The sequence below is a fragment of the Erinaceus europaeus genome, chromosome 17, assembly GCF_950295315.1.
Source record: "Erinaceus europaeus chromosome 17, mEriEur2.1, whole genome shotgun sequence".
Taxonomy (NCBI): domain Eukaryota; kingdom Metazoa; phylum Chordata; class Mammalia; order Eulipotyphla; family Erinaceidae; genus Erinaceus; species Erinaceus europaeus.
Window position 1 is genome coordinate 11131520 of NC_080178.1, and position 15325 is coordinate 11146844.

At 43.9% G+C, this 15325-nt stretch overlaps 2 protein-coding genes across 2 annotated transcripts; both read right to left on the minus strand.

Annotated features, from left to right (window-relative positions):
* Positions 1 to 347: 347 nt before the first annotated feature.
* LOC132533838 (uteroglobin-like) lies at positions 348 to 4258 on the minus strand. Its single transcript, XM_060176320.1, has 3 exons — positions 4111 to 4258; positions 2864 to 3054; positions 348 to 485 (listed from the first exon to the last, which is right to left on the minus strand). The coding sequence occupies exons 1-3, from the start codon at positions 4163 to 4165 to the stop codon at positions 453 to 455; spliced, it is 279 nt and encodes a 92-aa protein (XP_060032303.1). The 5' UTR covers positions 4166 to 4258; the 3' UTR covers positions 348 to 452.
* On the minus strand, positions 1361 to 2831 carry LOC132533837 (uncharacterized). The gene is made up of 2 exons (XM_060176319.1): positions 2094 to 2831; positions 1361 to 1971 (listed from the first exon to the last, which is right to left on the minus strand). Exons 1-2 carry the CDS (start codon positions 2589 to 2591, stop codon positions 1789 to 1791), a joined length of 681 nt encoding a protein of 226 aa, XP_060032302.1. The 5' UTR covers positions 2592 to 2831; the 3' UTR covers positions 1361 to 1788.
* Positions 4259 to 15325: the final 11067 nt, after the last annotated feature.

Below are 15325 nucleotides of genomic sequence, written 5' to 3' on the forward strand. Positions count from 1 at the left end.
CTTGTCAGAGGCTGACCTAGTCATGATATAGGTTTATGTGAAATGCACGACTGACCACTTAGGTTGTGGGTATCCTTCAGTCCATCAATACTAACCAAAAACATTTTAATTCCCCTCCCTCCCCACCCCACTTTCACTTTTCCTCCTGACCCTGAGTATGTGAAATTGATCAGACAATGTAGAATTATTCCTGACCAGCTATTTCCTCGGATGATTCCAGCACTGAGGCTCCCACGGGTAACTTGCCTCTGGACCACAGTGGTCTGAATGTTGGTCATATCCTAAAGCTGTGTCCTGATAAAATCTCTGCCACCGAGACATTCTTTGACAACAACAAAACAATCGGAGAAGTGTAAAGAGAGCCATTTATTGAAGCAAGATGTTGACACTTGTTGCATTTTCCACAGAAGATCAAGTGATCTTTGAAAGGACAAGGTGTATGAATAGACTTCTTAATTCTTTACACACTCCTTAAGTAGTCTTCCCTGAAATGGACAAGAAAAAAAAAGAATAGTGATCAGTAATGTAGCTCTGGACATGATATTAAAGCCAGTAACACTAGAATATATATATTTATATATCTAGATATGAAGTGTATTCTAAAATCCAAAAGGCAGCTGGAGGGGAAGGTCAAACGGTGGGACCTACAGTGTGTACGATTCAGAATTTGCAGTGACTGCAATGAGCATGAACGTGTACAATCATTTCTACCACCTGACTAATTACCTCTGAGGAGACCCAAAGTAAGAAAAAGGATTCTTCTGGCAGAAGTAGAGTGATGGTGGAGACAGAATCACCCAGGAATATTTTCTTTGATGGCCTGGAACCAAGGACTCATTTCATTTTTTCACTTGGAGTGAGCATTGTCTCAAGGAAGGGAAGGCTTGGTAAGTAGTGTTTGCAGAGTGTCAACTTCACATGTGGAATTCAACCCAAGACACATGAACTTCTCAGCATGAGAGAAAGGATGCTTGTGGATATTTTCTGTGGGAACTCATGACCTAAGCGAATTGGGGAAGACCTGTAAACATTTGACTCTTTTATTTTATTTTTTTATTTTTTTATTTTCTTTTTTCTTTTTTTTTAAATTAATATACGGGGCGTGCAAAAAGGGTGAGGGGGACAAGCAGAAGGGGTGAGGGGGCGAGCAGAAGAGGTGAGGGGACGAGCATAAGGGGTGAGGGGGCGTGCAGAAGGGGTGGGGGGGCGTGCAGAAGGGTTGGGGGCGAGCAGAAGGGGTGAGGGGGCGTGAAGAAGGGGTGAGGGTGTGAGGGGGCGCGCAGAAGGGGTGAGGGGGCGTGCAGAAGGGGTGGGGGACGTGCAGAGGGGTGAGGGGGGCGTGCAGAAGGGGTGAGGGGGCGAGCAGAAGGGGCGAGGGGGGCGAGCAGAAGGGGTGCGGAATGGCCAGCCGGCGGGAGTCCTGGGGTCTGAGCTTGGAACCCCGTCCAATTTTTCACGATGGGAAAAGTCCAGTGGTCCGAGGGCACGGTCAGGATGGACAGCGAGGGCAGAGGGGGTGGGATGGAATGGAGCTGGGGCGCCCCCTCCCCCAGCCCCAGCACCGCGCTGCCCCTCTCTCCCGCCCACCGCCCACCAGCACCCACTCTTTGCACCTGCACCGCTCCGACTCCGCTCTGGCGGCCAGGATCCAGACACGGTGCTGTGTGCGCCCGGCAGGCTGGCACCCTCTGGTGACCGTGCCCCGCGCGCGGGTCCCCGCAGGCCTCCCAGCACACACCTCGGGACCCGCCCGCACCTGCCCACCCCGCACCTGCCCGCGCCCCGCGCCTACCCGCGCTCTGCCCGGCGGTACCGCTCGGCCTGCTGCGCCAGGGCGAGGCTGCCCGGGCCCCCACAGCCTAACAAAGAGGCGGCGGCAGGCTGGGGAGGGCAGTGCGGGGTGTGCGCTGTGCGGGTGCGGGTGCACGTCCTGTGGGCTGGTCCGCTTGCAGCAAGAGCCCCCTCTCCCGCCTACCCGGCACAGGTTCCAAACAATCGAGCGAAGGTGATGAAAGGAAAAAATAAAATAAAATAAAAATGCACAAAAAGAAAAAAAAATCGTCTCCCAAGCAAAACAAGGCTCCTTTCCGTACCAGTGGTTTCCCTGCTCCCGAACCCCCAAACTCGTCTAAAGTCTCCGGGTCCCCATGGGTGCAGCGGAGGCGCTGGCGGCGAGGGTCCCGGCGGCGTGGACCCGGGCTGCGGCTCTGCCCCGCTCGGTGCGTCCGGGGGCGCGGAGCCCGAGCGCCTGCGGAGGGAGCTGCGAGGCAGTACCTGCCAGTCCAGGCTCCGCTCTGACTCTTTCTAATGGTACAAGATAAGTATGGCGATGGCATTTGTGAATGCTTGGGGTATGCAGAGAGGGTCCATATGCACTGGCTCTGATAAGGCAGAGAGTAGTGTTTGAAGATGGAAGGTAGACAGAACATGTGCTGTGTGGCCTTGGATTTACAGGAGTTATAGAGGCCCAAATGCTGACAGAGGACGTGATGGTTCATCTCTCCCACTACCAACCTATTAGGAGTTCCCAGGGGAACTATGGCCGAAGGTGAGAGGAGATGCAGGGAGCACAGGCCATGTGCCTTTACCATTATGCCTGGGTCCAGTGATCCTCTCCCCAGACAGTGTGAAATATATATCCGGGCAGGGGCAGTGAGCTGAAGGGGAAGGACATACCCAGACAGAGGCCCTGTTCAGCCACAAAAGGCTCGGAGTGTGGGCCATCACTGTCTACCTTGTACACATGGCTCACCCATCAGACCTGAGTGGCATGCAGGTCTCTCCCACCTGTGTCCCATAAGCTGCTCATGGGTCTCCCTGCTGGCCATGTAGCAGAGCAGAAGCAAAACAAGAAAGAAATTACCACTATCTTCATACACAGAAGTTTCTCCTTGGTGGTCAGCACATCAATGGCATCTTTCGCTTTCATTTCAGCCTCAAAAACCTCTTCAGATGGATCAAATAATCTAAGTATTCTTGCGAACATAGGTTTTGGAGCCAAGAACATAGCGCCTATTTCTATAGGAATCGCTGGGCAGATTGTTCCCGCACTTACTGTAAGAGGAAAAAAGGAAGCTATTGTTGATGCTGTTTTTTATGCCTATCAACTAATCCTAAGGTCTCTCCTGTGAGCCGTAGTCTGTGAAGTTCAATGCAGAGAATTTACTGGCACAACATAGGAGGCAAATGGGGAGGAAATGTCAGTCTTTACCAACAATAATTTGGACATTTTGAGATAACTGTACAAGAACAAAAGTTGCATCAGAATTAGTGTTTGGTACAATGGACAATCACATCATCAAGGCAAAGATGCCACATATGTTGTGCTGATTTTCAACGATGCGCACCTGAGGCATTGGTGCTATAATACAGCACATCAACTCACAAAATGAAAACAAGAGGCATGGCCATGGAATAACAGGAATGGAATCATCTCTCCTCCCAAAACATCAAAGAAATACAACAAGAGACCCAACTGAAGTTATGATCTACAGCTGAGGGTTCTGCAGCCTCAGGTGGGTGCTCGCATGTGAAGTTGGGGCCAAAGGGACATGGGCTGAGGAACACTGAAGTCAGGTCAGAGCTGGCTGCTCAGTGCTGAGCTGTGCCATTTTGGCGATATTGCTTTAAGTGCAGCAAGCAATGAAGGTTGTTTTGAGGGCCAGAAGAAAAGAGAAAATGGAAACAAGTTAGCTGCGTGAAGAGTGAAGACATGCAAAGTTCTTGTTGAATGAATGGTTGGGATTCACCTAGAATCAAGTCATCACCATCCTCATCATGGTACTATTTCTGCTGCAGTTGCTGGTAGTATTCCTAGAAACTCAGCACTTGTAAATTTCACCATCCTTACTTATTCTGAAGAGGCCATGGGAAGATTTATTCTTCAGAGACTCAAGGAGGACTGACCTCAAGGCACAGAGGTCTCTCTGATACACTTCTCGGCATTTGTTAGGAGCAATTTATGAGCCACGAAGCTGCATATTCAACTGGCATGTAAGAAATGAGAAGGAGAAATCTAACAACTTCTGAATATCTCCTAGAGGCCTGGACTAGTCTTGGCATCTTAATTGTATGCCACTGTGCTATAGTTTGATAAGAAACTGTACTTACCTTCACAGCAGTAAAGGGCCAGAGTGACCAACAGGACAGGCAGGAAGAGCCTCATGGTTAGTTGTTCCCTGAGATTTCAGCTTTGAGAAATGATGAGCACTTAGGAGCTGCACTCAGGAGCCTGGGGGATCCCAGGGATATTTATGCCTGGGGAGCCTTATGGGTCCTGCCAAGATGGACATGTGATAGGCCACAAGGCTTGGCTTCCCAGCCTCATTTCCTCATGAGGTCTGGTGGCATGCACCAGTGTCATACATGGGCTCCAGAGACTTGGTCCCAGTTCCCATGACAGACATTGTTGCGTCATACACCTCTCTTGTGTAGGCACTATCGAGATTGTAGTTTGAAAAATATGTAGTCATTGAATCATGTGAGCTACACCTGGACTTTTAGCCTAACACAGACAGGATGTGCCTGGTTTTGTATATTTAACTTAGCACAGAGCCTGGCACAGAGAAATGGAAAAGCAGCTGTTCTCTGAATAAATATGTAACTTATTCAGAGTGATCTCTGAATAAATATGTAATTTATTCAGACAATAAATAAATATTCTTCTGATGCTTCAGATTTGAAGTGTGAACAAATAAGCACTGAACTTGGTGAGGGTGCCACTTGGTGTACAAAAATACTATGCGAGGCCTCTTTTTGGGCAGTTCATAGAGAAAGCTTGAAGTAGTGATGCTAGTTGTGAAGGAAATCAATGGTTTTTAGGACTCCAGGGAAAACAGTACATAGAGGAAGATTACATGCCCTAACTATTAATTTCATACTCATATTTAAAGTTACTAAAGAATCACAGACTTAAGTATTTTTATCATTTATATTTAACTTTTTTTTTTTTGCCTTCAGGATTATTGCTGGGGCTCCGTCCCTGCACTCTGAATCCACTGCTCCTGGAGGTAATTAGCTCCATTTTTGTTCTTGATGTTGTTGTTGTTGTTGTCATTGTTGCTACTGTTGTTGTTTTGGATAGGACAGAGAGAAATAGAGAGAGGAGGAGGAGACGGAGGTGGGGAGAGAAAGGCACTTGTAGATCTGCTTCACCACTTATGAAGCAAGCCCCCTGCAGGTGGGGAGCAGGGGTTCTTATCAGGATCCTTACACTGGCCCTTGTGCTTCATACCATTGGCTTAACCTGGTGCTGCCACCGGGCCCCCATATATTTACATTTTCTGTTTAAATGAGATCACAGCTCAGGTCCGGCTTATCATAGTGAGTGCGACTGAATCTGGATCTTTGGAACCTCAGGCATGAGATTTCCTTTGTATAGTCATTATGTTATCTGCCCCACCGATAATCATAGACTTGTCTGTAAACTCCAAATTGATAAATGAAGTCCCCTTTGCTTTGCCCTTTCCATGGGGTGGATGACACTTCTTGATCCATCAAAGTTCCCATATTAGACAGACACACCGACAGGGAGTCCTTCTCTGCCTCTGCCCATCCTTGGGCAGAACACTCTATAAAACCCAGTACAGGGCATGTAAAGTCTATGGAAAAGCTTTGGGAAGTGTTCAGATCATGGTAGAGAAACTATTTATGTACCTGCTGTCAGGAAGGATGTGTATACTTCTATCAGAATGCCAGTTTTGGAGGAGTGAAGTGGAAGAACACACAAGGGGAGAGAGAACCACGTAACTATGTGACTTGCAGGCACACATCAGGGAGCAGGTTATCTTGAGAAAGCAGTGCAACAGGAACAGGAAGGCTGTGAGGGCAGAGAGACAGGAAGGGAAAGGCAGGTACATTTTCCGCTTTATAGTGAGTAATGCTGCCGGAATGGAAGAGTGAGGGGGTGACACATCTAGATATTTGGTCCTGGGGCCAGGTGATGGTGCACCTGATTAAGTGCTCACATTACAGTGCTCAAGGGACCAGGTTCAAGCCTCTGGTTCCCACCTGCAGGGGGAAAGCTTCAAGAGTGGTGAAGCAATACTGCAGGTGTCTCTCTGTCTCTGTCCCTCTCTATCCCCCCTCCCCTCTCAATTTCTCTGTTTCTTTCCAATAATAAATAAATAAAACTAAAAAAAAGAGAGAGATAGATATTTGGTCCCTATGCTTTCTTGCTATGCTTCCGGTATCCAGTAAAATAACATTGTCTTTTCACTTTTGTTAGTATGGTCATTGCCTAAAAAAAGGAAAAAAACATAAAAATTAAAAATTATTAATAAGGACATGGACTAGTAAGAGCACTTGTCCATCTTTTACTTTTGGCTGTCCCTCAAAGTCCCAAAATAGGATTGACAGTCAGTCAGGCTCATCTCTGAATATGTAGGCAGAATAATCAGATCTAGGATCTTAAAGACAAATCACAAGCCCATGTTCATAGCAGCATTAGTCACAGTAGTCGAGAGTGGAACCACACATATCCATCAACAGTAGACTGGATGGATTAACAGTGTCCTGGGAAGGTATACTTATGGGAAGAGTGTTCATTCTTATCGATGAAGAAACCTTATCACAAGCTCTGACACAGAGGATTCTTGGGAAGTGCACTACGTGAAATAAAGCAGGTACAGCATGAGAACTACTGTGTGATTTGACATGTACACCCTCTATGGGATAATGAAGTTGTCAGAAACAGAGAGCAAAAGGGTTATTCAAACAACTACAGAGAAGGGGAATGAAAATCAAGCCATTCAGATCATATATGACAACAACATTTTTTTCTCCATCTCTTTTTCTATCTGTTTATTTTTTTATTTAAACTGTCAGAGGATACTTCAGATATATAGTTTAATACAGAGCATCTGTGAACTTAACAAATAGATTCTACTAAATACTTCATAGTAGATTTCTTTAATTTGTATTTATTTAGTTAGCGTTTTTCTACTTTCTTTTTCTTTTTCTTCTTTCTTCTTCTTCTTATCCTTTTCTTTCTAACTTAAGCTGCTCAAAAATAGCAACTATTAGTGAAAACGAAGGAAAAGAAATAAAACTCTTTTTATTATTGAATTTTCTGCTGTGACTTCTCTCCATTTTCTAATGGCTTGTGTCTTACTGCTAACTTTACCGAGTTCATTTTTATTGTCTTTATATTTTTATTTTTATAACTTATTTATTTATTCCCGTTTGTTTTCCTTCTTGTTTTATTGCTGTAGTTATTATTGCTGTTGTTGTTGCTGGATAGGGCAGAAAGAAATGGAGAGAGGAGGGAAAGACAGAGAGGGGGAGAGAAAGATAGACACCTGAAGACCTGCTTCACCGCCTTGGAGCGACTCGAACCAGGATCCTTCTGCTGGTCCTTGCACTTTGATCCACCTGCGCTTAACCTGCTGCACTACCACCTGACACCCCTTTACCACGTTCTTTATGTATTTTAGTTGTTGGTCATTTTTATGGTATATGTCATAGAAAGATCTTTTCCTGTTCTGTAGTGTCTGTTTCCATGTGTGTGAAGATGCCATTTGCTGTGGAGGAGCTTCTCAGTTCAGTGTAGTCCCATTGGTTGGTTTGTGCTTTTGTATTTTTTATTATTGGACTGGACTGATTCAGAACATTTCTGAAGCATGTGAAGTGTGGGATCCAGAGGGCCAACAAACATATGAGAGGGTGCCCAAAGTCACTGATTATCAGAGAAACACAAATAAAGATAAAAATGAGACACAACATGATACTATGTGAATGTGATACCATGTGATAACATGACAATGTCATCTATTTGTGAAGTTAGAAATAAATATTGATGACGATGTGGGGAAGAGGGTGCATTTCTACACTGCTGGTGAGACTATAACTTAGTCTAACCCGTAAGGAGAACCTTTAAGTCTGGAAATTTCTCAGAACACTGAACAGGGATCTACAATATGACCAAGAAATTTCTGTCCAACTTATTTACCAACAGAAACAAAAAAGCCTATTAGAAGAGTTCTTTGTACACCTATATTAATAGCAGCACAATTTGTAATAGCCAAAACTTTGAAGCAATCCAGATTCCAATGACAGACGAGAAGCTAAAAAAATGTGTGGTACATATACACAGTGGAGTACTAGCTAGCTGTTAAGAATGATAAAGTTGGAGGTCGGGCGTAGAGCAGTGGGTTAAATGCACATGGCACAAAGTACAAGGACTGGCATAAGGATCCTGGTTCAAGCTCCCGCTCCCCACCTGTAGGGGAGTCGCTTCACAGGCGTGAAGCAGGTCTGCAGGTGTCTTTCTTTCTCTCCCCCTCTCTGCCTTCCCCTTCTCTCTCCATTTCTTTCTGTCCTATCCAACAACGACAACAACAATGAGTACAATAACAATAAAAAGCAACAAGGGAAACAAAAGGGATATATATATATGTATATATATCTACACATTCATATATATATACTGGTTAAAAAAGAATGATAAAGTCATCTCTTCTCCCTCACCATGGGTAGAACTTGCAGTTATCATGTTAAATGAAATAGGCCAATAAGAGAAGGACAGATGTTGGATTCCCTTACTTAGAGGTGAAAATTAGGATATAAAGACAGAGAGGGAAACTAAAAGGGGATGTTGGAATGCATGGAGTGTATTGCACTAAAGCAAAGAATTCTGGGAAATGAGGGGGAAGAAGAAGATGAAGGACACCTTGGATTCCTGTTGCATGATGTCAGAAAAGGACCCAAGTAGAGAGTGAGAGTGTTCTGTAGAGGACTTCCACAGGGTGATGAGAAATTGTACCCTTGTGTCAATAACTGCACTGCAATCCACTCACCATTCAGTAACAATATAAGGAAATATTTTCTTCAAATGAATAAAGATCATATAAAACTGATCAAGTGGGTCATTTTATATACTCAGTCAACTATCAGAAAAATTAAAGAAACTGCTGGAACCTCACAGTACAACTTGCAAAGTCCGATGATCCGGCGAGCATAGAAGGTGTGTGGAAAGTGGTAGGGCTGTGGCCCAAATTTCAAGAAATATCAGCAGTCAGGCAAAGCTACTGGAGCCATCTTAAGGTGCTGACACCAATGGGCAGACAGACAGTAGCGCAGGGACACACACGTCTGAGGAGCAAAGTGGACAGAAGCCAGAACAGGCTGAAGAAGGGAGATCTTTATCTGCAAACAGAAACACCCACACCAATCACCTTAGATGAAGAACTGGGAAAATGGAGGGGAAGTAGGTGGAGCCATCTAGAAACCAGTGATCTTGTTGCAATGCTATGTGAAATTAATAGCAGGGACAGCCCCACCCCAACCCCCACCACACAAAGATTGTTAAATAAGATAAAAATATGGCACCACTTGCTGGTAGAATAGCAGAAACTATGGTCAAATACACAGACATTAACCATCATAATGAGATGGAACAGATATCTCTGAAGTTGAATTTAGGAAGCTAATGATGAAAGTGTTGCAAGACTCTGAAGTATAACATCCAGTGCAAATTTAGGAAACTAGATATCACTTTATCGAAGAGCTAAGAATTCCACAAAGAGAAATCCAAAAGGAAACACTGGAAATAAAATAAACCCTGACAGTAGAAGTGCATAGATGAGGACTTATATTTAGAATAAATTGGCTTGAAGACAGAATAGCAGGACTGGAAAATAAAGTCACAACACTCTAAGAGTATAAAGCAGTTGAAAAGAGAAAGTTTACTAAAAATGAAGGAATTCTCTGTGAAACAGCTGACTCCAGCAATAGAAAACAAAAGTTACTGGATGTCTTAGGGTGAAGAAAAGGAGAGAGGAGGGGAGAGTATGTTCAAATAAATCATTGCAGAAAACTTTCTATACCTGGGCGCTGATCAAAACATGGATACAGAGGAAGCTGAAAGGAAACCAGAGTGACTGACCTCCAAACAACCAACGTCAAGGAACATAACTGTCACACTTTCTAAAAGTCAGGACAAGGAAGAGATACTGCAGGCTGCAAGGAAAAAGAAGACACTCACACTCAGAACAGAACCATTAGCCCCTCACTAGATCCCTCAGCACAAACTTGAGAAGGGAATGAAGAAGAGAATGAAGTGACATATTTAAAGTATTAAGAGATAAGAATCATCACCATGTGTACACTATCCTGCCAAGCTACTCTTTCAGCTTGAAGGAGAACTCAAAATCTTCCCAACATACAAAAAGTGAAGGAATTCACCATTGACAGTCCTGTTTTGCAAAACCTACTGAACGGAGTCCTTAAGTTAAATAAGTAAAGGAACACTAAGTCCAAATAAGGTAACCTGTGGCAGAATGTAAATGGAAACTCAAACAACAGCAACCAAAGGAACAAAAACATAGGAAAAGAGAGGGCAGAAAGGACTGAGTGGTATGAACAATGTTGGCAAACCAAGGCCAATATCAAAGACCTAGAAATCAGAACAGAAACTTTTAAATCTTTATCTTTGCCCAATTTTTGATGGAAGCAGAAGGGAAAGTGTGGGTGGGATAGGTCAGCAATAGAGGGATGCGTAATGGGGAATTCCACATGTAGGTGGAAGTCGGGAGGCAGAATCAGAAAAGGAGAACCCAGGGTGAAGCCTGGACTGGGGATGCTGTACTGCACCAAATCAAGTGACGGGGCGGGCGGGGATGCTGTACTGCACCAAATCAAGTGACGGGGCGGGGGGCGGGCGGGGATGAAATAGGTCTGGGGGGTGAAAGGGGTCTGGATTCCTTAGTCAGGGGGAACAGATTAGGTAGCAGACACCTGCTACAGAAAACTGAGAAACCTCACACACGTATAAACAATTGTGATATAATACATCACCCCCCCCCCACCAATAAAAAGAATCAACAGAGGCATTTGCCTTCTTCCTGAAGGAACACTTCAGCATTGAAAGAAGTCAGCTGTTCTTAAATTATTCAATACACTTTTCAATACACAATTATTCAATGCTACTGCCATCAGAATCCTCACAGAACATTCCAGGATTGGTTTTGATATTTAATTGCTGTTTCTGTCTTTCAAGATGTGGAGCTATGCCATTATGGGGAAGAACCAACATTAAATTTAGGATGCCTTGTCTCATGCTCAGTACTGGAATGTTGTAATGTCATGTTGTGTGGCTCCCCTCACTAAGTTTCTTCACCTGTCAATGGTGGGAAAGCAGTGCTTATCTGACAGGGCTCACGTTAGGAAAACTGTATGAAAAACAGTAAACAAGGTGCTCTGCGAAGTTTGTGTCAGTAAAGTCAACTCTGATACTAATGGGTCAAATGACAAAAATTGTGAGTCTTGGGCCCAAGAAGATCACCTCTTTCTCAAAGTCAAATATCAAACTGAATCCAACTGATTCTGTCAACAAGGAATGTTTATTTATACAAAGTGCTGGAAAAGTGTCTTCAAACTGTCTTTAGCTCCATTAACTCCTTTCTCAGTTAAGATAATTACCTTAACTTAGTGTCTGATTTCACACTGTTGAGTCTCTGTGAATTATGCCCTGGTGTTTGGGGTGTGGGATGTGTGATCTCCTGGAGCCCTGGGTAGCAGCAGAGCACCTGCTGGCACTCTTGAACACCTGATGCATGGATCACTGTCACCCTATGATCTGTGAGCTGAAAGGGAGTTAGTTCATGGCCTGAAAGAGTTCACTGGGGAACCAGGATTCTATGAGGGAAAGTTCCCTTCACCTTGTTTCCCAACTCTTGCCACTGTGTAATCATCCTGTGATGTCCAAGTTACTTCTGTGTCTGCCTTAGGGAGAAAGTGAAGGAAACATTCAATATTGCTTGATTTGTTTCAGAATTTCCTGTAGCAGTTTCTCTTTTTAAGTGTCCCAATAGTTTTAGTTCCAAGTATTTTCATTCTGTGCTATTCATGATTCTACTAACTATCCAACTTCCTTTGTTTCTTGTACTTATTTGCCAAAATTGAAATAACACTAGACTGGTGCTCACTAAAAATATTTCTGAGGAGATAGCATCATCCCAGATGTGCAGGAGGAGAGAGAGAGTTAGTTCAGGAAAATTAGCTTTTCCAGGCTCTGGCCTCAGTTTTATATTACCATACACAGTCTCATTATTTTTTTAAAAATAAGTAAGATCTATCTATTCTATGTTTCTAAGAACCACATCCAAAAGAAAGACAAACAGAATTTCAGGGTGAGAGGATGGGACAAGGTATCCCAAGCCAATCATGCAGACAAAGAGGCTGGCAAAGTGATTCTTTATTGAAATGTATTTTTTATTTATAAAAAGGAAACACTGACAAAACCATAGGATAAGAGGGGTACAACTCCACACAATTCCCATCACCAGAACTCCATATCCAATCCCCTCCACTGATAGCTTTCTTATTCTTTATCCCTCTGGGGGTATGGACCAAGGGACATTGTGGGATGCAGAAGGTAAAAGGTCTGGCTTCTGTAATTGCTTCCCTGCTGAACGTGGGAGTTGATAGGTCAATCCATACTCCCAGCCTGCCTCTCTCTTTCCCTAGTGGGGTGGGGCTTTGGGGAATCAGGGCTCTGGCACACATTGGTGGGGTTATTCAGGGAAGTCTGGCTGGCATCATGCTAGCATCTGTAACCTGGTGGCTGAAAAGAGAGTTAACCTATAAAGCCAGACAAGTTATTGACTAATCAGGAACCTAAAGGCTGAAATAGTGCAGATAAAAAGTTGGGGGGGGGGTCTCCATTTTTAGTAGGCCTATTTTAGTTATATTCCAAAGTGCTTATGACTATACTAGTGTGTTTTTTCCCTGAGCCTGAATTCTGATATGCAGGTGGATACAAGTTATTGTCTGGGGAGAAAAAATGAGAGAGCAGGAGACAGAGAGAGACAGAGAGGGAGAGAGAGACTTGGCAGAACATCCCTCAGTTCTATTACAAGGTTTACACTAAGGACTGAGCCAGGTGTGTCTAGAGAATGCAAGTTGTCTGCTCTGACACAGAGTTATAGCCCTCACACTCTAATCATGTTCTTTCTGAAACTGTTTTTTCCTAAAATAGCCAGTCTGTGCATGATAATATAAAAACTGAGTCCAGAGCCTGGGGAGACCCTCCACCAAGAAAGCTCATTTCCCAGACCTCTCTCTCTCCTCTTGCACATCTCGGATGATGCTATCTCCTCAGAAAGATTTTTACTGCCCACCGGTCTAGTATTGTCTCAACTTTAGCTAATAAAAGAAGAAGCCAACGGAGTGGGATAGTTTATAGAATCACGAATAGCACAGAATGAAAGTACTTGGAAATAAAACTATTGGGACACTTAAAAAGAGAAACTGCTACAGGAAATTCTGAAACAAATCAAGCAATATTGAATGTTTCCTTCACTTTCTCCCTAAGGCAGACACAGAAGTAACTTGGACATCACAGGATGATTACACAGTGGCAAGAGTTGGGAAACAAGGTGAAGGGAACTTTCCCTCATAGAATCCTGGTTCCCCAGTGAACTCTTTCAGGCCATGAACTAACTCCCTTTCAGCTCACAGATCATAGGGTGACAGTGATCCATGCATCAGGTGTTCAAGAGTGCCAGCAGGTGCTCTGCTGCTACCCAGGGCTCCAGGAGATCACACATCCCACACCCCAAACACCAGGGCATAATTCACAGAGACTCAACAGTGTGAAATCAGACACTAAGTTAAGGTAATTATCTTAACTGAGAAAGGAGTTAATGGAGCTAAAGACAGTTTGAAGACACTTTTCCAGCACTTTGTATAAATAAACATTCCTTGTTGACAGAATCAGTTGGATTCAGTTTGATATTTGACTTTGAGAAAGAGGTGATCTTCTTGGGCCCAAGACTCACAATTTTTGTCATTTGACCCATTAGTATCAGAGTTGACTTTACTGACACAAACTTCGCAGAGCACCTTGTTTACTGTTTTTCATACAGTTTTCCTAACGTGAGCCCTGTCAGATAAGCACTGCTTTCCCACCATTGACAGGTGAAGAAACTTAGTGAGGGGAGCCACACAACATGACATTACAACATTCCAGTACTGAGCATGAGACAAGGCATCCTAAATTTAATGTTGGTTCTTCCCCATAATGGCATAGCTCCACATCTTGAAAGACAGAAACAGCAATTAAATATCAAAACCAATCCTGGAATGTTCTGTGAGGATTCTGATGGCAGTAGCATTGAATAATTGTGTATTGAAAAGTGTATTGAATAATTTAAGAACAGCTGACTTCTTTCAATGCTGAAGTGTTCCTTCAGGAAGAAGGCAAATGCCTCTGTTGATTCTTTTTATTGGTGGGGGGGGGTGATGTATTATATCACAATTGTTTATACGTGTGTGAGGTTTCTCAGTTTTCTGTAGCAGGTGTCTGCTACCTAATCTGTTCCCCCTGACTAAGGAATCCAGACCCCTTTCACCCCCCAGACCTATTTCATCCCCGCCCGCCCCCCGCCCCGTCACTTGATTTGGTGCAGTACAGCATCCCTGCCCGCCCCGTCACTTGATTTGGTGCAGTACAGCATCCCCAGTCCAGGCTTCACCCTGGGTTCTCCTTTTCTGATTCTGCCTCCCGACTTCCACCTACATGTGGAATTCCCCATTACGCATCCCTCTATTGCTGACCTATCCCACCCACACTTTCCCTTCTGCTTCCATCAAAAATTGGGCAAAGATAAAGATTCAAAAGTTTCTGTTCTGATTTCTAGGTCTTTGATATTGGCCTTGGTTTGCCAACATTGTTCATACCACTCAGTCCTTTCTGCCCTCTCTTTTCCTATGTTTTTGTTCCTTTGGTTGCTGTTGTTTGAGTTTCCATTTACATTCTGCCACAGGTTACCTTATTTGGACTTAGTGTTCCTTTACTTATTTAACTTAAGGACTCCGTTCAGTAGGTTTTGCAAAACAGGACTGTCAATGGTGAATTCCTTCACTTTTTGTATGTTGGGAAGATTTTGAGTTCTCCTTCAAGCTGAAAGAGTAGCTTGGCAGGATAGTGTACACATGGTGATGATTCTTATCTCTTAATACTTTAAATATGTCACTTCATTCTCTTCTTCATTCCCTTCTCAAGTTTGTGCTGAGGGATCTAGTGAGGGGCTAATGGTTCTGTTCTGAGTGTGAGTGTCTTCTTTTTCCTTGCAGCCTGCAGTATCTCTTCCTTGTCCTGACTTTTAGAAAGTGTGACAGTTATGTTCCTTGACGTTGGTTGTTTGGAGGTCAGTCACTCTGGTTTCCTTTCAGCTTCCTCTGTATCCATGTTTTGATCAGTGCCCAGGTATAGAAAGTTTTCTGCAATGATTTATTTGAACATACTCTCCCCTCCTCTCTCCTTTTCTTCACCCTAAGACATCCAGTAACTTTTGTTTTCTATTGCTGGAGTCAGCTGTTTCAC